The sequence below is a fragment of the Misgurnus anguillicaudatus genome, chromosome 12, assembly GCF_027580225.2.
Source record: "Misgurnus anguillicaudatus chromosome 12, ASM2758022v2, whole genome shotgun sequence".
Classification (NCBI taxonomy): domain Eukaryota; kingdom Metazoa; phylum Chordata; class Actinopteri; order Cypriniformes; family Cobitidae; genus Misgurnus; species Misgurnus anguillicaudatus.
Genome location: NC_073348.2, coordinates 26,917,078 through 26,939,069, shown reverse-complemented (window position 1 = coordinate 26,939,069; position 21,992 = coordinate 26,917,078). Strand labels below are relative to the sequence as shown.

General features: G+C 37.2%; 2 protein-coding genes across 3 annotated transcripts; both read left to right on the top strand.

Moving 5' to 3' along the window:
- Nucleotides 1-447: 447 nt before the first annotated feature.
- cct8 (chaperonin containing TCP1, subunit 8 (theta)) lies at nt 448-7,422 on the top strand. Of its 2 annotated transcripts, XM_073874245.1 has the most exons (16): nt 448-608; nt 1,311-1,401; nt 1,495-1,574; nt 1,695-1,844; nt 2,001-2,181; nt 2,304-2,365; nt 2,438-2,581; nt 2,678-2,850; nt 3,607-3,673; nt 4,714-4,801; nt 4,903-5,018; nt 6,030-6,101; nt 6,179-6,343; nt 6,432-6,551; nt 6,651-6,780; nt 7,176-7,422. In XM_073874245.1, the coding sequence occupies exons 1-15, from the start codon at nt 549-551 to the stop codon at nt 6,756-6,758; spliced, it is 1,677 nt and encodes a 558-aa protein (XP_073730346.1). In that variant the 5' UTR covers nt 448-548; the 3' UTR covers nt 6,759-6,780; nt 7,176-7,422. The 2 variants fall into 2 exon arrangements, with proteins under 2 accessions (XP_073730346.1, XP_073730347.1); XM_073874246.1 differs by lacking the exon at nt 6,651-6,780.
- Nucleotides 7,423-8,308: 886 nt separating this feature from the next.
- On the top strand, nt 8,309-19,814 carry tmem135 (transmembrane protein 135). The gene is made up of 15 exons (XM_073874247.1): nt 8,309-8,516; nt 12,014-12,141; nt 12,576-12,668; nt 12,861-12,894; nt 13,112-13,177; nt 13,921-13,967; nt 14,288-14,329; nt 14,461-14,619; nt 14,745-14,815; nt 14,982-15,148; nt 15,260-15,323; nt 15,391-15,467; nt 15,732-15,830; nt 18,625-18,692; nt 18,778-19,814. The coding sequence occupies exons 1-15, from the start codon at nt 8,376-8,378 to the stop codon at nt 18,908-18,910; spliced, it is 1,389 nt and encodes a 462-aa protein (XP_073730348.1). The 5' UTR covers nt 8,309-8,375; the 3' UTR covers nt 18,911-19,814.
- The last annotated feature ends 2,178 nt before the right edge of the window (nt 19,815-21,992 follow it).

The following is a 21,992-nucleotide window of genomic DNA, read 5'->3' as shown; positions in this document are numbered from 1 at the left end:
CATTATAATTACTATTATACAGTGACCTACTTCTTATCAAATCGACGAATTAATGTACCTTAGTTTTATACAATTCGGCTTTTTTTTCCGACAATTCTTAAAACCCAACATGAATGATTCCAAAACATGAGATGACTTTTCTTCGGTTTGACTAGAGGGGATACAGCTACGGCGAAATCTCGCGAGATGTTGGGTTTAGAGTTAGATTTGTGAGTAGGATTATGATGAAAAACAACGTTTCTTGTTAAATATGATACAACTAAAGCATAAATCCCGTAACATTTTGGGTTTATGGTTAGGTTAGGGGGTAGGATTGGATTCAAGGAGCGCTCATCCGGCAAGACTGCACGATATTTTGGCCGTAGCTGTATAACTTTTCTTCTCTAGAAGGGTGTGGATCAATCGACTCGCTCGGCGTTTGATTGTTTTTCCTTTCGTGATCCGCGTGTCTGTTCTCTGCAGTCACGCCTGTTCTTTCTTAGCTGCATGCTTCTCGAGCGCTGCAGTCTCATCGCAGCCTCACTGTAACATCCAAATATCTGCTCAAAATGGCCCTTCACGTCCCCAAAGCACCGGGCTTTGCTCAGATGTTAAAGGATGGTGCGAAGGTAGGGCTTTTGAATTAATTATTTTATTCTGTTGTGTTCTTTTAAGGCACACCCATCAGCTTCATATAGATATTTCTAGAACAGGCCTTCGAGTCACTCCAGTTACCGGTAAAACGCATCATGCTTTAGCAGTTAAATGACGAGTTTGTAGTTTAGGAAAGATCCTATTTATTATGTCTGGAGAAACGAACTTATCCCTGCTTTTACACTGACATGTTCATTAGAATGTGATTAAATAAATGAAGTTAGCATGCTAGCTGAAGACATGTGCGGCATATACTAGTATTACTGACAGACAGATACTGTTCACCTGACGTCCAACTTTGAGTCCTTTTCTAAACAATTTTACATTTATTATTAATTAGGATTTAGTTTGTGTTGACTCAAAGTAACTAAGCCTGTTAAATACGACCTAGATATAGTTAATAAATGTATTATTAACATAATGAATAATGCAAGCAGTTCCTCATTTGCAATCTCTGCATTGTCTTCTGTTGCCAGTTATTCGTTTGGTCAGATTTATCGTAGTATTTAAAGTGATTTAAACTAGTATTTCTTTCTTGCTTTTTAGATAAACAATTAAATGTATCTTATTCCAGTCAAAACATAATCTGGGTTAATAATAGCACATACACACAAGCTGTATTTTAATATCCGGGTTTGTCTGTGTCCACCATAACAACTTAATTTGTTTCCAATCAGCACTATTCTGGTCTTGAGGAGGCAGTTTACAGGAATATTCAAGCTTGTAAAGAACTAGCACTGACCACAAGGACCGCATATGGACCCAACGGTAACACTTTCTACCTTTGTAAACTAGTCCTTTGAAGTGAAACAGTTCAAACTAAAGTGTCAGCACTTGAATTGTTTCTTAAATACTTTACAGGTATGAACAAAATGGTCATCAACCACCTTGAGAAACTCTTTGTCACAAATGATGCTGCCACCATTCTCAGAGAGCTGGAGGTAATTATTAAATAAAATAACCAGTGTGCGGTCTTTAGCATTTTTTTTTTAATGTCATGAATAAGCTTAGATAATTTGCAAATAACGTTTACATTAAAAGCGTGTTTGTGTTTTTCTTAGGTTCAACATCCAGCAGCTAAAATGATTGTAATGGCATCTCACATGCAAGAGCAGGAAGTTGGTGATGGGACGAATTTTGTGCTGGTGTTTGCTGGTGCTCTTTTAGAGCTGGCAGAGCAGCTGCTGAGGATGGGCCTGTCTGTGTCGGAGGTTAGTAAATGTTATTTTGGGGTAGAGGTTTATGTTAATTTTTTGCATTACTTATTTATAATACTTTGAGAGGGACTGTAATATTTATTGCTTTCTGTTTGGGTCCTTCACTGTTTTCTGTCTGAATAATTTATGATTTTATGATTGTTTATCCAGGTGATTGAGGGATATGAGATGGCAAGTAAGAAAGCTCTGGAGATTTTGCCTGATTGTGTTTGCACCTCGGCTAAAAACTTGCATGATCTGGAAGAGGCCACGGCGATGATCCGCACAGCTGTCATGAGCAAACAGTACGGCAATGAAGATTTCCTGGCCAACCTTATTGCGCAAGCTTGTGGTAAAACCTGAATTTAAATCCTTTGGCATTCTCTAAGAATGATAATGTGTTTAGTTTTATTAGATGTTAGGTCCTTTGTATTGCTGGCCTTTGTAACCAGTTTTTTTATTTTTATTTTTTAGTCTCCATCTTCCCTCAGTCCGGCCATTTCAATGTTGATAATGTCAGAGTCTGCAAAATTTTGGTAAGTGGGTAAAGCTTTATTCAATTTTAAAGTGTATCTGGGGCAGATTCAGATATTTCCTTTTCTCTTTAGGGTTGTGGGCTGAACTCTTCTACAGTGCTTCATGGAATGGTATTTAAAAAGGAGACTGAAGGAGATATCACATCAGTCAAAGATGCGAAGATAGCAGTGTTCTCCTGCCTATTCGACAGCATGGTTACTGAAACCAAGGGTACAAGAAAATTTCATTTGTATTTGTGCAGCTTTTTGTTTAGCACATAGCTATTAGTTTTCCTTAATGAAATATTTCTGCCTGATGTCTCATAGGGTACAGTACTGATTAAGAATGCAGAGGAGCTGATGAATTTTAGTAAAGGAGAGGAGGACCTGATGGAGGCCCAGGTCAAATCTATCGCTGATTCTGGGGCCAATGTGATTGTTACTGGGGGTAAAGTTGCTGACATGGCCCTTCATTATGCCAACAAATACAAGCTCATGGTGGTCAGGTGAGCGACATCACTTCCTGTCTTGTGCAGTTCTTCTATAGACGGTTTCATCGGGCACACGCGCGTTGCAGTGGTTACACCAAACCCTTCGATCTCTGATGAAGTGACTTAAACTGTAATTCATTGATTGGCCGCTAGAGGCTGGCCAAGATAGCGACGGCAGACACAGCCTACTTTAAGATTAAAAAAAGCTCTTCACAAACCTATGGGTGACGTCATGGACGCTACGTCCATATTTTTTACCATCTATTGGTTATGCGCATGTCCTGAAGATAACTTCTGGTTTGTGCTTGTTTATTGGTCTGGTTAGTAACTAAACTGACCTCTGGAATGAATATCTTGTGGAAAATAAAAATGTTTCAGTTTTCAAAAGATGAGGGGAGATGGTGAGTATGGATCGCCACTCTGCAGATTTGGCAGCCAGGCAAGAATTCAAGGACTTGTAGCTAACATTGTACACATTATTTTAAACAGTAACATTAGCGCAGTGTAACAGTTGATACACTTTAGCTATGATTTGAACTATGATAATTAACTGGTTAATTTATTTAGCATTTTATCAGAAATAATCTACTCCAGGGTTGTTATTGATTCTTTGTGAAAGTCTACCGGAATTTAAGTTTGGTTAAAAAAGCTGTTTGTTTATGTTGTTGCTGCTGAAACAGTCTATAAAAGCAAATATTCAGTTTGTAAAATGAAAAACAAAACATAATCATATCTGATATATATTATAAATGCTGTTTATTCTGTACCAAGGCTAAACTCAAAATGGGACCTTAGAAGATTATGCAAAACTGTAGGAGCCACTGCACTGCCCAGACTGGTGAGTTTTGTTCTTTTGTACCTTTTCAAGCTGGATTCTTTCAATCTTTATCCCTTTACAAACAGATTATGTACAATACACAGAACCGGTGTGCAGGATTTGTCGGGATCGTTTGATTTTGGTTCGCTCACACTGCCATTCATATTCTGGAATGTCTCCGACATCCTGTAAAGATCTCGAAAAAGACATAACGTGATGCGTGTTGTATTGATGGATTTTGTCCCAGTGTCTGTGTTAAGTCATTTCAGAAAATTGTTTCTAAACACATTATAAATGTTAGAAATGTACTGCTGAAATGCGTTACGAAACAGCCTTTCCATATTTCTGTGTTCAGAATTATTTGGCAGGGGCTAAAGCGTTGACTCAATGACGCACTGGAGCCACCGATCATGGCCCCGACCCTAACACAATCACGAGCATCCATTCAGGTTGTAGCAGTATTTAAAAGTTGATAGATGCTGACAACAGCAGCTTTCACACTAGTGGGCGTGGTTTCAGCACTGACAGCAGACACGCCCCCAGGGTTTAAGAACAGAAAATGTTGCTTCTTTTTCCCAGACTTTGACTGAACTTGTTTTATTTACTTGGCTTTTTTATTTTTATCTTGGACATTTTTCTATGGTGTGACAAATGTTAAAAATCACTTTACATAGACTTTAAGTTTGCTTTTTATCCACAATTTCTCTCTTGAAAAACACGTGACAAATAATCTCAGCTTCAGTGTGAGGGGCCCCTGATATCTGCTTCATTTCAGCTTGCAAACATTTCTCGGCGTGAATGTTGATCTAACTTCTTGTTGTAATAACACACGCGTCCTCACTACGAAACGCCCCTTGCGGCATTTCTCCTGCCTTTTGTTTACACAGGACGCGTTCCGGCAATGTACTAGGTTCCCTTTATGGGAGCAATCCCAGAATCAGTTACGTTTTTGCGTTTACACAGAAAGCACGCAGGCAATTTTATCGGACAATTCTGGGATCATTGTGCTGTGTGAATGAGGTTTTTTCTGTCCTAATGTTGTTTTGGTTCTAATTTAACAGACTGCACCCACGCCAGAAGAGATGGGCCACTGTGACAGTGTTTACCTATCAGAGGTTGGAGACACTCAGGTCGTGGTCTTTAAACATGGTAAGAATTTTTGTATTAAATAAGAGGTTTTTAAATATTTTTTAACCGTTCATGATGACACACAGTTATGATTCACACAGTCTGACTTATTTCATTACTAGATAAAGAGGATGGCGCCATCTCTACTTTGGTAATTCGCGGATCCACAGACAATCTGATGGACGATATTGAGCGTGCCATTGATGATGGAGTAAACACCTTTAAAGTTCTTGTCAAGGTGAGCTCCAAAACCATTTCCACAAAAATGTGACCCAGTCTGTGAAAACCCAGGTAAAGCCATTTTAAAGGAATAGTCTACTCATTTTCAATATTAAAATATGTTATTACCTTAACTAAGAACTGTTGAATCATCCCTCTATCATCTGTGTGCGTGCACGTAAGCGCTGGAGCGCGCTGCGACGCTTCGATAGCATTTAGCTTAGCCCCATTCATTCAATGGTACATTTAGAGATAAAGTTAGAAGTGACCAAACACATCAACGTTTTTCCTATTTAAGACGAGTAGTTATACGAGCAAGTTTGGTGGTACAAAATAAAACGTAGCGCTTTTCTAAGCGGATTTAAAAGAGTAACTATATTTTATGGCGTAATAGCACTTTTGGGAGTACTTCGACTCGGCGCAGTAACACCCTCGCTCTCCCATTATGATAGTGAGAAGGGGAGCGGACTTTTCAGGCGAGTCGAAGTACTCCCAAAAGTGCTATTACGCCATAAAATATAGTTCCTCTTTTAAATCCGCTTAGAAAAGTGCTACGTTTTATTTTGTACCACCAAACTTGCTCGTATAACTACTCGTCTTAAATAGGAAAAACATTGATGTGTTTGGTCACTTCTAACTTTATCTCTGATTGGTACCATTGAATGAATGGGGCTAAGCTATCGAAGCGTCGCAGCGCACTCCAGCGCTTACGTGCACACACACAGATGATAGAGGAATGTATCAACAATTCTTAGTTAAGGTAATAACATATTTTAATATTGAAAATGAGTAGACTATTCCTTTAAGTGATTTTTAATGAAAATACAACGTTGATATCGATAATATTGACAGAGTGAGGCCATATCAGAGATTGAAATTAATGTGATATCACTTGTTAAAATCAAACTTTGATGCTTCTAATCTCATAATTATATTGAAACTTTAACCCAGATTTCACAGACAAGGTCACACACACACACACACACATCATGAGAAAATGTGATGCTAACTAAATTACTTTCTTGTCAAGGACAAGCGTCTTTGTCCAGGTGCAGGTGCCACAGAAATCGAGCTGGCTAAACACATAACCTCCTATGGAGAGGTAAAGTTTCATAAATTTCGTAATTTAATTCTGTCACTCACTTTGTCCTCTTATTAATCTTTTAATTTCTCATAAAGTCATGTCCAGGCCTGGAGCAGTATGCCATTAAGAAGTACGCCGAGGCATTTGAGATGCTGCCCCGTGCCTTGGCAGAAAATTCTGGTGTGAAGGGCAACGAGCTGATCTCCAAACTGTACGCTGCTCACCACGAGGGCAACAAGAACATAGGCTTTGACATTGAGGTGACGATTTAACAATACATTATCACTGTAAAAGTCGTAGAAAAAGAAGCCACATTTATTAACGTGTGCTTTTTAAACTTTGTTTCAGGGAGAGGGGCCTGCTTTGAAGGACATGAAGGAGGCTGGTATCCTCGAGCCTTACCTGGTCAAACACTGGGGCATCAAACTGGCCACAAACGCAGCCATTACTGTTCTTCGTGTAGATCAGGTTAGTTCTTTGCATTTCTGTGTCTGTATAGTTTTCCCTTATGTGTCAATTTAGGTGTACCCCTTATTCTGGATTATAATGTGATAATGTGTATGCCAGATCATTATGGCAAAGCCAGCAGGGGGACCCAAAGCCCCCAAACAGCAAGGACACTGGGACAAGGATGATTGGGACGAGGCGCCAGACAAATTTGATACACATCATTGATAAATCAAAAATGATAGCAAAGGTGCCCAAAAACACGCCACGTTTTGGAGTGCTTAACCACTGGTGTGATAAGGGTGTTGCATGAGCACTATGGAGATTTTACTAGTTAAAGTTTCTTAAAAGAAGATAATTCAGAGGTTGTTTGCATTTCTAATCTTCACCTGTTGTTAGATTTTGACCGTTACATTGTATTTGTTTTAAACATGCATTGTTTTGTCTGTTTTTAAAGCATTAACGCTCACAATTGAAGTTGTTTGTTATGTCAACTAGAGATTTTGGCACGGTTTACTTGCATGCAGCATGCACTAAATGCACTTTTTCTGCCCAGGAGGGCCCAGAGCACTGCTAACATTGCACTAAATCACTATTATGACTGCCTCATGCTAAGTGACTAAATATGTCTATATCTTCCTGCAGATCATCATGGCCAAGCCAGCTGGAGGACCCAAAGCTCCACAAGGAAAGAAGGACTGGGATGATGATGAATGATGCTGTTAACCTGCGAGTTCCTCTGTCTGTTCCTAACTGTCTTAGCTTTTCAAGTGTTGTGTATTTAATATCAAGCCCTATTCTTTTGTATTTTTTTTAGGAGAAGCCATACATGTTAACAGTGCGTGGCTTTGAGCTGTTTATTTGGTCCCAATAAAAGGCACTTGAGCTGTCAGCATGACTCTTTTCTTTAGTGATCTCTGCATTAAACTAAATTCATCTTCCCTTTAAGTATGTGTATAATTTTTCAAAACCTGTAATTGTGTAAGCATTGTGGGTTTGATTAACAGGAAACACATACTGATAAATGTGTACTTTTAAAATTAATTGTAATTCGCATTGGATAAAAGTGTCAGACAAATCCATAAATGAAAGTGCGACTGCATTCAGACTGGCAAATTGTAACACATTTTAAGCTAGTTAATATGTTTGTCATTTTAGTTTAGGACATTTAGTTGTTCGTACCTAGTGAGTTGCACCCTAAGCTGTTTTTTAACTACCGACTTGGTAAACTGAAAAGAAAACAAGAAAATTTATATTTTTGTATTTAGCATAATTACATGACACTAATTTGCCTATTTACAAATTATTTTCAGTCAGTAAAAACAATGAAAGTGTGTACTTATGCCCTCAACTGTTCATCTCGAGTACTACACTTTTGTGCTAGTACAGATCATATATAAAATTGGTGGGTTTATATTTAATCAATGGGTAAAAGTAATTTAAGGACCCAACATTATGCCCAAACCAATCTACGTCACAAGTATACAAAATTTACAATAGTAACCATAGTAACCACAATTTCCTTCCAAATACTTTTTTATTAACGACTATTAATTTATTATACATTTAATTTATATTAATTATATAATTATAATTTAAATGTGTTATTTAAAATATTTTATTTATATATTTTTATACTGTGGCGGATAGTGACATTAAACGTAGTAATTTTAATGGATACTGTGTACGGTACTTTTGTTGAAAAAAAAACATGAGTTTTTTAAAACGTTTTAAAAGCTCAAAAGTTCACAAAAGTTATGTGAATTCCCTGGAGCAGGCTTCAATCGGGAGTGCTCCTGTGTTCGTGATTAGTGGACGCGCGCTCCCGCGGACCGGTGGTTAAACATGGCTGCTCTCAGCAAGTCGATACCGCACAGCTGCTATGAGATCGGGCACACATGGAATCCGTCATGTACGTCCTCCACCCTGCAGGTGACAGCCGGAGCTTTGGAGGTCTCCTTCAAAATATATGCACCTCTTTATCTGGTCAGTGTAATTTTGTTAATACAACGTTAATTCCTTAGCACAAGGGCGGACTTAGCCAGACTGCTACGCGAGAGTCCTGCAGGGAGATACGAGGGCCATGTTCGACTTCGCGCAGCGCTGCGCAGACCTATCGGCATATTGCATCAAAGTACCGCGAGAGCGTTCCTGACAAATCGTTATCTCGCGGTAGTTGATGTCAGAGTCGATCGGTCTGCGCAGCGTCGTATGATGTCAAACAATCTTTATGTGTTTATTATGTAGTTATTACACTAATCCATGTTTTATACCTCTAACGGTTACATTTATTAGCCTTTATATTGTCAGGAAAGCTTGATAGGCCGATGCTATGATCTGATAATCGGTTACGTAAAACTGATTCAACTGTCAAATACTTTTGTTTGTGCCGTTTCTTTATTTACGCATTTCATCCATCATTATTATGCATAATGTTTGTATTGGCACGAGGTTAAACGTCAGGGTGGGTCGTTAAATTAGTAGATATTAAATAATGTGAATGACAGACTGACTGGTTGGTTTTGCACAATCATGTTTATAAAACCGAAAGTGCCCACAGTTGGCCAGCAAGTCAGATTTGGATATTTTGCAAAAGCAGAAGTCCTAGATTTAGGACTTGACGAGATGTTAAGTTTGATATAGATACTTGTCGTTAAACTGGTCAATTCAGTTGCATTGTGATTTTAGCAGTGTGAAAAAAATGGCTTGGGATTTCCTTGTTCTTCGTAGTATACCATCTAGGCTAGCAAATAAAAGGTTGCAATAGGTTATAATCTGGCAGGAGGTTAACATCATTGTCTTTTTAAATACGTAATGTTGCCGGTATATATGTCACCTCTTGAAAACCTGCTGTATTATTAGGTAGACAAACATCAAGGGCACTGTGATATTGGCATGTAATACCAGCAACCTTCCGAGCTTTTAACACTATCAAGCACAATTCTCTGTAAAAAGTGCACAGGAGGACACTGACTATGGTGACTAAATGACAAATGGATTTGTAGATAGTGGTTCCTCAGCACCAGCTGTATGTATGTCCTTATAGATTATACGGTGAGTGTTGCATCATAGTGTCAACCTTGGTTTTGTCATCAGCATTTATTGCAAAACAACAGTTAATGTCTGAAGAGTTAAATGCATTGTCAGCAAGTGCCGTATTTTTTGCAAAAAATGAATGTTGGTATCTGATTATTAAATACTTGAGTAGCATTGATCTTTTGTACTTGAGAGGGTGATCATGTTACCTAGTTTTGAAATAATGCAACAGCCTGAGTTACTGCTGAAGTCTTACTGGGAAATCACTTTATGTTGTTTCACAAGCTGTAATGTCAGTCAAAGTGGGACATTTACAATGATCTCTTGTCAAAAATGCAATATATTTAATACATAACTATATTATCAGTGGTGTATAAAGACCTTACATAATGAACTGTATTGTTTTTATTACCTTAGAATGAGTTTTTATCTACATACACCGTGGGTCTCCTTACATTGAAGTTGCCATTTTGCACCGCCATGTTTCTGCAGTAGCCCTAAAAAGACTAATTGTTTTACACAGCGTGTTTTGTCCCTAAAGCCGGGTACACACCACAAGATAATCTGGCTCAATTTGGGCAGATTTTCCCCCTTACGGCAATCTTAAAGGATTAGTCCATTTTCTTAAAAGAAAAATCCAGATAATTTACTCACCACCATGTCATCCAAAATGTTGATGTCTTTCTTTGTTCAGTCGAGAAGAAATTATGTTTTTTGAGGAAAACATTGCAGGCATAAGGGTATTATCTAGCGAAATCATTTTTGACAAGAAAAATATGTACTTTTAAACCACAACTTTTCGTCTAGATCCGGTCCAGCGCGACCTAACGTAAATGCGTAGTGACGTAGGGAGGTCACGTGTTACATATATAAAACGCACATTTGCGGACCATTGTAAACAATAAACTGACACAAAGACATTAATTAGTATCAGTTGACATACAACAACGTAGGAACGGTCCTCTTAACACTTGTATACACTGAGGCGGAGTTTTGCATTCGTCCTCTGTGACCTCTTGACATGATGACGTATTGGGTCGGGTCACGCTAGCGCATCATGACCGGATCTAGACGAGAAGCTGTGCTTCAAGTGCACATTTGTCATTTTTATTGTCAAAAATGACAATTGTTTTGCTAGATAAGACCCTTATGCCTCGTTTGGGATTGTTTATAGTCCTTTGACACTCCGTTGAAAAAAACTGTTAAGTGTTGAGTTAAGTATTAAATGTTGGGCTCTATTAAAGTCTATTAAAATTAGAAAAATCCTGCAATGTTTTCCTCAAAAAACATAATTTCTTCTCGACTGAACAAAGAAAGACATCAACATTTTGGATGACATGGTGGTAAGTAAATTATCTGGATTTTTCTTTTAAGAAAATGGACTAATCCTTTAAGTGGCCTCGATCGCATTCGTGGTTGAACCGATTACCTTGTACGATTTTCCTGGGGTGCGCAGTGTGTTAAGCGCGTCTGAATCTGCTCGGAAGCAAGTTGGAGCCGCTCTGATCGCAAATATTTAACATGTCAATCAGAAATCTTGTTGTGTGGGGGAAACCCCGAGGACAAACGCACACGCACGCTATAGATTGTCACGTGAAACGATACCCAATCAGAAAGCGAGCTGATGAAAAATGAAACCATAACAAATACAGTCATGGCGCAGCAGGCACAGTCCAAAGTGAGATGGACATCAGAAATATAAAAAGCAGGCTATTGTATTAATGCCATTTTTTTATGCCCGTTGTTCGCCTATTTTTTTTTTTTTTTGCTGTGAAGTCACGTAATAAGTCAAGTTTACTGTTTTATGCATTGATATCAGGCTCATTTTGGATAATAAAGTTTATTGTTAAATTGTTAAACACAAATTACCTATCTTTGTCATTTTTAAGTGTTTGATCACCACATTTGTGAGTGATCATTGCAAAACATTTATTTATTTATATAGAGTAGGATATTCGGTTAATGTATATAGTGTATTCTATGTACAGTACTGTAGTATGTGTACTTTAGTATAAGTGTACTGTACTATAATATACACAAAGAAAATCGGCCGATATATTGTTATTGTTATCAGTCTTTTTTTACCCCCTAATATCTGCATCGGCCCCAAAAAAAGCGTATCGGTCGGGCTCTATTTAGCATATTTCTATAGCATATTGCATTTTTCCATAGTTTGATTTATGAATAATAGTGAACTGAATAACTGAACAATAGTGTACAGCAGTAAAGGATTTAATTTAATTATGTTTTATAGCAAATGTGCATGTTTGCAAAGCAGCTTTACAGAAAACATTTTAATGATCTAATATGCAAAATAACAAGCAAAAAAAAAAAAAAAATCTTAGTACACAAACTAAGGGGGGAACGTTTGTCTAAGGAAATAACACCCAAATTTAAACAGTATGACTGAGGTTTTTTTTTAACTTTAAAATAAATTTTTGTTTCAGATTGCAGCTATCCTAAGAAGAAGGAAGAAGGATTATTACAAGAAAAGGCTGATTCCTGAAATCCTGCAGTCCACATCTTTCCTGACGGCCAATGGAGGCCTGTACATTGCATTCTTCTGCATTCTTCGGTAAAACGAATACGTAATATTCAACTCTGAGAAATGTTTGTTCTGTAAATTTTTGCCACAGGTCACTTGCCACGTGCACAGACACTCAAACATGAACTGTACAGCAACCTTTGAATCCCTTTGGCTATCAGGCGTTTAAAGTTTGCACATGAGAACTTTACAATCAATAAATTATTGTTAAGACCTTTGTTGGTCCTGAGACAGTCCTGAGATAAAGTTTGGATTTATGACTGGTATTCTGCATGACTAGTGGAGGCAATGGAATGTACTTAATTTTTCAATATAAATTCTGTCAAACTGAATTATTACTTTCTAATATTATCAAAGCACCATTAATAGCTTCAGTCCTTTGTTGTTGGGCTTATTTATGCTGGTATTCTGATTATTAATGTCCATTTATCCTTCCACTCTTTCTGTTTTTCCTCTCTTATTCGAAAGCTGTTGGGACGTTTTTTCTCCTGGTCGGCTGGTTTTGGTGCGGCACTGCCTGCCTCATATATCGCCATACTGATAGAGCGTAAAAGCAGGTCAGTCGTGATGTTTCATGTTACACGGTATCTACACCAGACGTGAGCAGTGCCATGCGACAGATGTATATGACAAAACGTATATAAAAGGCTGTCATTTTATGTTCCTATAAGTCTGAGGGTGAGTAAATTATGTAAATGTTTGCGCAAAGACATTTACTAGGATCTTTCTCTGTTTTTTTTTTTGTGCAGGAGAGGACTTCTAACAATTTATATGGCAAACCTGGTAAGTTGATGATTTTAGCATAATTTTTTGTTTCGGTTCCACTCCATTAAGTCTTCTTGACGGTTCTTTCATACTTTCATGATTATTTCCTGGCAGCAGTCAGCATCACATCTGTTATCTGTCACTTATGATGCTTTATATGGAAAGCGGTGGTCAGAACTGTCTGTTTTAAGCAAACCGAGGCTGATTTTAATGTTAAGTGTTCTGTCATTTCCAGGCAACAGAGACAATTTTTCGGATGGCTGTCACAAGAGGTCTAGTTAAACCTGTGAAGCATGGAGAGGTTCTTCCTTCCCAGATTTTCTGGAGCTTTATTACATTATTATGCTAGTGAAAATAAGTATTTTGCTACTGTTGAAAACACCACCATTTTTCAATATTTTACTATGTTCTTACCTCAACTTTAATACATACATATTTTTTCAATGTGTGCATTTAATCTTTGTACAGCGCGTCGTGGATGTGTTAGCATTAGCCTAGCCCCATTCATTCCTTAGGATCCAAACAAGGATGAATTTTAAAGCCACCAAACACTTTCATGTTTTCCCTATTACATGAGTAGTTACACGAGTATGGTGGCACAAAATAAAACTTGGTGATTTTTTTAAGGCGAACTAAGTGCTCTTCCGCCATAAATTATAGTTCTCACTTTTATTCGCTTAAAAAATCGCCATGTTTTATTTTGTGCCACCATACTACTCATGTAATAGTCTTTAAATGGGGAAAACATGGAAGTGTTTGGTGGCTTCTAAATTCATCCCTATTTGGATCCTAAGCAATGAATGGGGCTAGGCTAAATGCTAACACATTCACGACGCCCTGTGAAAAGATTAAGTGCACGCATTGAAAAAAGATAGGTATGTATTAATTCGTCTAAGTTGAGGTAAGAATATAGTAAAATATTGAAAAACGGTGGTGTTCTCCTTTAAACTAGTCATGATGAACTCATTATACAAATATTCTAGATTTGGATCTTTGTGATGATGACATATCACATATATCTCATAATCTCTTCTTGCTTTTCAGGTTCTTCTCTTCTGCTTGACTGCGTCTCTCTACATGTATTTCTTCAGGTTAGTTGGTCATGTTTTTGCTTTTAAAGGTACCCTGACTATAAACACATGTATTGCTTAATTGATGAACACTGGGATTGGCTATATGAATGTGAAATTAAAAACAGAATTATTACTACGTTGTCTCAGACGATGACACGTTCGTCCTGTGGCGGCTACCGTAGCTTCTCTATGTGTTTTCAAAGGGAAGGGGAGCGTTGGTTGCAATTTGCAATATTACCTCTAGATGCCACTAAAATCTATACACAGAACCCTTAATTTAGTTATCATCAAAAATGAATATTTAAAAAAAGAATAATAATTTTTTATGTTTTCTTCAGATGTAAAGACAGTCTGAATGGCTTTGCATTCTCTGCCCTTAAGTAAGTGCTGTTTTTTACTTTAACAGTTTTTTATTTACTAAAGATTTACTGTTAGTCCCATAGCACCACAAAAGTCACCATGTTCGGTGCAGTTGTTCTGTTAAAAACTGATATGTGTGTGGCTGTGCCAGATTTATAGTTGGTAAAGAGGAGATCCCTACACATTCTCTGGCCGAAAACACAAATCCACAAGGTTTGGAGAGACCCACAACACTGGCGGATCACAGACACGCATCTACCTCTAGAGGGAGCGGCATCAGATCACTTGCACGCAGACTGCTAGAAACAATGTGAGTGTCAGATACGTTCTTTGTACGTTGCAAAGTTGCACATTGTACTATGATATTTGTGGCACAAAAATATATGGGTGAATGTCATGTGCTAGCATTCATTCTGTGTGTATTGTGCACTTCAGATGCAAACATGGACCCAGGCATAGATGTTGCAAACACAATCAGGACAACTGCATCTCCTACTGTGTTAAAGTAAGAGACCTCCTATCTGGTTGTCACCATTTTTTGTTTGTTTGTTCTGAGAGCTTGTGTTTGGGTATGTGTAAGCATAAGAGTTTAATTTGGGTGAAAGGGGACGTTGATAGCAGTGCTCTCCGTTCTTTACATGGATGCTGATGCTCCGGTCTGTGTTTTTAAAGGTTTCATTCGGATGTTCAGCATGGGTTATCTCATTCAGTGCTGTTTGAAGGTTCCATCAACATTCAGACATGTCTTCACAAAACCTTCTCGCCTGCTCTCGCTGCTGTACAACAAAGAGAACTTCCAGCTAGGAGCTTTCCTGGGATCTTTCGTCAGTATATACAAGGTACTTCGATCCAGTGCATTTTCTCGTTTCTGAAACTTTAATGGGTTTTGTTTTTAGCTTTTGTGAAGTTGTTAAAAGCATTTTCTCCATCTCGCTTCCTTTTAATGACAGGGCACAAGCTGTTTACTCCGATGGATGCGTAACCTGGATGATGAGCTCCATGGTCTCATTGCAGGTAAATTGTGTTTTGGACTCTGATTTTGCACAGCCATTAGAGGTTCTCATTACCATTATATTTTCAGGGTTTCTTGCTGGCACCTCAATGTTCTTCTACAAGAGCACCTCAATCTCCATGTACCTCTTTTCCAAACTAGTGGAGGTAATCATTAACTACATTTACTAGTAGCATTTGCATTATGTGGTCCTCTGATGTTATACAACATGCCAAATAAAAATTCACAAATCAGAAAGTACCTGTAATGATCCAGTGCCTGTAAAACTCCAGATATGCATTAGCCATTTATATTACAAAGTATTTGTTTACTTTTTGTGTGCTCCATATATGCGACCCTGTCGATATTTTTTACAGAATAGGGTCACATGTAATACTTTTTTTATGAATTCCTTCACTATGTGTCTTCAGACATTGTATTTCAAAGGCATTGAGGCAGGCAGGTTTCCATACTTCCCTGAGGCTGACACAATAATCTATGCCATCTCCACCGCCATCTGTTTCCAAGCGGTAAGTTGAATGTTTTCAAAGTGTACCCAAAGCACTATTTAAATGCACAAGGACACTTCACACCAAAGTACAAAAAAATGAAACGCAGAATCTTGTAGAGGCCAATGCCATCTGTGAATTTTTGATTATAAAATTAGATCCCATTAATTTTTTTTTAAATATTGAAAAAAAAGTTTATTAAAACAAAACATTTAAACAAAATATGCGGTTTTAAACCTGTCTCGACACTTTTTGGTTATCACACTTCCAGTCACGTGTGCTACATTTTTTCCCAACAGTGGTTTGTTATTTTAGTTATTTCTTTTCATGTTGATGTATTTTAAGCAGTGCCGGGGGTAACGCATTACAAGTAACGTGCATTACGTAATAATATTACTTTTTGGAAGTAACGAGTAAAGTAACTAGGGATGCACCGGTTGACCGGCCAGAGATCGGAACCGGACGTTTTTTGCGCGATCGGCAACCGGCTGCTTTTTGTATTTTTTCGGCCGATTTTTCCGGAAGTGCACCCGCATGCAAAGACTACATTTTTATCATTCGCAAGCATGTGTTTTGTGTAAAAGCATTTCGAAGATTGCAAGCTGCAATGTCTGTAAAGGACAAGTTAATCGCGGAGATTAACAACAGTACATTCACAGGGCTCTCTCACGCATTCACTGTGAGATACACGCATTTCAGTCACACTCACTCCTTGTATTTCTAAGAGACTGAGAACTTTTCCTGCTATATACAATTAATAGGCGAGGCGCAGGGAAGTTATCTGTCGAGTTTAGCTGTCTCGAGTTTTTCTCGCGCTCCTCTGATGTCAATCATTTGGATGCGCGGCGCGTGCACGCACAGACTGAAAGTTAGAAGAGCAAGATCTGATAAATGCTGTAAATAACGCAGGTTTCTTGAATATAGCCAAATACGTGTTAAATTATGCTTGATTTATTAAAAAACTCCCCAACTGCTTTGCAATCAGAAGCTTTAGCTTACCCGAAACTAACGTAGAGGCTTCTGAAATTAATGAATGGACCAGAGATGTATTTCATTATTATTGCCATGTAGTACTGAAGATGTAACCTTAACTCTCTCTTAAACACAGCTTAAAATACATGCTGATGGCAAGTGCTGCAATCCTACTGTAGATAATACAGATTTCATTTTAATTTTGATACATTTGTATTTTTTAATATGTAGAGCAATTTATTTAATTTGGATACGTTTTTTTGTCTTTTATCAGACTTAACAATTGTTATAATTTATATATCAGTTATGAATAAAGGTAACATTGAACTGCTAGCAAAAACTTGAGAATTTGGTGGGGCAGAGGGCCCCCTCCCCTAACAGATGTTATCTCACTCCAAACTTTTAAATAAAACCTGAGAGCCCTGCATTCACCACAACAAACTTGGTCAGACATTTAAGTTCATCACCTGATAGAACGCAATAAGTATCAAAAGTCTGTTGATAATGCAAAACAGGCAAGACCATCAACCCTCACTCAACCATCCATGTCATAGTCTCATTTAACCACTTATGTTTGTATTGAATGTAACCTACTGCACACTTACTGCTGTTAATTTTAGATGGTTACATTTATTGTTTTCAATAGCCAAACCAAGTTTAGCCTGTTAAATACCAAATAAACATATTGTTTATGTATACTTTCATTCTTTCTTGTTTGTTGCTTGATAAGAAAAAAAATCTGATCCGAATCGCCCAATTTGCTGGTTAAGAAAATCGGTATAAAAACCGGCCATGAAAAATCAAGATCATCCCTAAAAGTAACGCATTACTTTATAAATGTACACATTCATATTTTAGTTACTTTTTAAAAAAAGTAATGCAAGTTACTTTTCAGTTTAATTATTTCTTGAATGAAGAACTTCTCAGTCATAGAAAAACAAGTAAGAAAAATTTACTTAAAAGTAATGAAAAGTAACTAAGTAACACAATTAGTTACTTTTTGGGGAGTAACTTAATATTGTAATGAATTACTTTTAAAAGTTACTTTTCCCAACACTGATTTTAAGTGTTTGTTTTTCTAATAAGTTTGGTTTGAGTTGGATATTAGATGCTATTAAAAGTAGAGATGCACCGATGTATCGGCCAATAATCAGTATCGGTCGCTAAAAGCAATTTTCTTGCTATCAGCCGATGGTTTTAAAACAGACGATTGTCATGGGTGATATATCCTGTCAAAAAAAAAAAAATTGTGAAGTAACATCATTAGTTTAATGTTTAATATTCAAGTTAATATAACCACAAAACTATCGGTATAGTCAGATATCATTTAGAATAATCGGCTATCGGCGGAAACATTTAATATCAGTGCATCTCTTATTAAAAGGGGGTGTGACCACTTCATTTGTGGGTTTGTGTTGAATGGAAAAATAGGCGAGCCTTAATACGTTGACTCCACCTCACAATTGCTACTGCGCAGACTCCAAATGACGTCAACGGTGCAAACGGTAGCGGCCATTTTTGACACACTTTGGTTTATTTTTAACAGTCTGTGTTTCCAGTTAATGTGATTTACATCCACAAAAAAAGAGATATTGGAACCATTTTTGTGTGTAGATGTCATTCGGGTTCATATCTGATAGCTGTGACATTCATAGTTTTAAGTGTATTTTTAGTAGTTATGAAGCTGAAATTATGTTTCTGTGGCTCAAAGGGTACAGCATTGTGTTAGCAATGCAAAGGTCATGGGTTTGATTCCAGAGAACACACATACACACAATTTATGTGATTGTTCACAAAACGAATCTTTGTCAATAACCTATTGTGGATAATGTGGTCATCTTAGGCTGTTATGGAAGTGCAAAATCTGAGACCATCATACTGGAAGTTTCTGCTGCGGTTGACCAAAGGCAGGTGTGTATAAATAGAGAAAGATGATTCATAAATCTCTCTGTGTTTTAATTCTTGACCACAGCAAGATATTGCTTTCTTTGTCCAGGTTTGCTCTGATGAACAGAAAAGTGCTCGATAGTTTCGGGACCCAAGCTTCTAAAAAATTCAATGACTTCACGCCGAAACTTGATCCCAGATATGTGCTGTGTCCCATGGACATGGATGTACAGCTAGGCTGACATAACCAGCTAGATGTCTTTCCATAGACCAAGATTTAAAAGCTGGCACAAAAAGCTCTCTCTCGATCTTAAACAAGATCTCCCTTTACTACTCTCTCTTGCCCTCACACTATTACATGTTGAGTATAAGTGTAAAGGCGGTTTTATGTTTACTTTAATGATGTGAATCTTTTTGTAATGACATTTTGTAACGTAATCATCACAGGCAGGATGTGACACAACAACAAAAAACTATTTGGCCTTCACAGGATAAAACATTTAACCATTAGGATTACTTGAAAAATTAAATTAAATTGAAAAATGTTCAGCTAGCGGTTTACCTCATAAGTCAGTTTGAATCCTGGTAATGTTTGGTTACCAAAATGATCATTAACTTCCGGTATCTACCGTAGTCAGGGTATGCGGGTTAAGCCATGTGAAAAGATCTTACTAGCAGTATTGTTGCGTGTGATCTCTTCCTTGTCTGTTTCATACAGCACTATATTGAGTCTTCTCTATAAACGAGGGCTTTTAATAGAAAGTTAAAGGTTATTGGTATAAAACTCTTGTAATCCACCTTTTCTTGTAGTATTCTGGTTAATATTAACAGATAGTCTATTTGATCTGAAAACAGATTAACACTCATTTTAATTGTTTTAATCTTCACTCTTAGTAGCAGAGTTTTTTTGATTAGCAATAACAATCTGACAATATCAGAGTATTGCTGTTTATTTGAAAATGTAATTTATGTAAAAAGATAAAAGCCTTATGTCTTTGTTTATATAAAGGCAAAAGCTTTATATTAAAAAAATGAGACAGAAATAAGGTTTTAAGATTTTTTTAATTTAAGTGTGTACTTGTTTGACTGTTTTATTATGCCTGGTGATTCATGAAATCTCACACTCAGATTAAGGCTTAAATATATGAGTTTATTAAACCTTTTTTTTTTAATAAAGCGATGCTAACTTTTATTACATTTTTAAGAATTTATTTATTAAGTATTACCTGGGGTTTAGACCATGAAATATTCAAAGTTTGCTTCAGATAAAACCGATATACTGCAGAAATTTAGTGATGAATGGCTGCATTTTTATTAATGTCCACTGGATGGCGATGCTACATGTTATTATAATTGCAGGTCAACACAAAACTATGATTGGACGCCAAGTGCTTTGCAAACATTTGCAGTACAAATCGAGTGTAATATATTTATGTAAGAGGAGTTTAAAACCATATTTTTATTTTATTTTGTAATGCATTGTGTACATGGGATATTAACACTTTCCCATTACAGCCGTATAGGTAAACCTATATGTTAAAGGCGGGGTGCTTGAAAAGCCAATGTTGACATTTGAAATCACCTAAATAAACACGCCCCTACCCCAATAGAATCTGGCCCACACATAAGAAACCCAGGCAACGGTGTCGGTTAGTAGACACGCCCCTTACTGCTGATTGGCTACAGTGTGTTTGGTAGTTGGCCTGACTCCCTTTTCCAAAGCTTTTTTTTAAAAAATCATGCACCCCCCCTTTAAATTAAAAATACACAGATTTTTAATTGGACATACGACTACTGATAATCACTTGCAGTAATTCGTAACTCACAGGCACAATGTGTTTAAAGTTAGAAAAAAGTTCACTGAAGAACGGTTATGATTGTTGCTTTTTGTATTCTGTTCATGATGTTGAGAAATCGCATGAAATGGTTAAAGTTTTTTTAGCTTTATATTCAGACCCCAGACGTATGCGTGTAATATAGAGTCAAGTTTACTCCTGTAACAGAGACAATATGTTCTTGTCACTGTGTACAGAATTGTGATTTATTTGGACTGGCAGACGACTACTCAATAAAGATACTTTCTTAGTAGTTTTTAAAAGATTTCCTTTACAATAAAACTTGCTCACACAAAATGAAACGATCCATTTAATTGAATCTTGAGGAATTAGTCTTGATATAATAAAATCTTAATTCCTTTATTTTGGACATGAATTACAGTAAAGGAACAGTTATTACTATTATGTCATTTACTCACCCTCATTGTTAGAAACCTGTATAAATTTATTTGTTCTGTTGAACACTTACATTTGTAATGAAGCAGGAAACAGAAACACCATGGACTTCCATAGGAAAATATACTACCATGCAAGTCAATGGTGCTCAAAAACGGTTTGGTTACAAACATTACTCAAAATATCTTTCTTTGTGTTCAGCAGAAGAAATTAATACAGGTTTGTAACAACATGAGGGTGAGGAAATTATGACAGAATTTTCATTTTTGGGTGAACTATCCCTTTAACTCCCTTCTGTTGTGTGTAAAAGGACAGGTATCGGTATCCACATTTCCAGACAACTCGGATTTATGTTTCCCACCTCAACCCAGAAATACTTCTAGATTTACGTAACATTAAAACATTTAGTAACATTAAAACATGCAAAGTGTTCATATTACAATTAAATTGCGCCATTTGCATTAATACGTGACACAAACGCGCATTTTGTCTAATGTGAGATCCGTCTTTAATTTGCAATGACCTTGAGCGCGTGTCACGACAGCAAACTTTCTGACAGATCCGTACATCCCTCGTGCCGATATTTCCCACCGGGCCCTTTAAAAATAACGAGATGATCTAGAAGTTTCGTCGAGCACTTTTCAGGTACCCGGCCAATCAATCACTTTCAGCTGTCTCCATGGCAACGGAATCTCATCAAACAGCCTGAAGTACCTTCGAGGTAGAGGGTGTGAATGTGTGGCCGCACACTGTACATTAGCCTATAAGGTACCAGCTGCAACCAAACTGAGCGTTAAAGGGTAAGTTGTAACGTAAAAAATTAAATGTGCTGTTAATTTACTCACCCTCCTCAGGACATTCAAGATGAAGGTGACATTGTTTCTTCAGTGAAACGGTAAAGATTTGAAGTGATTTGATTCATGAAATGCAAGTCCTCAGGTGTATCGTCCACACCAATGTAACGTCAATGTTGTTATCATTATTTGCCCCGCGCAGCTGAGCTTGTTTCACATTAAATGCGCGAGACCTTTGAGTTCAACAGATTTTGATTGGGTGTCAATGTTTTATCAATTATCGGCTCTAAAAGTTAACC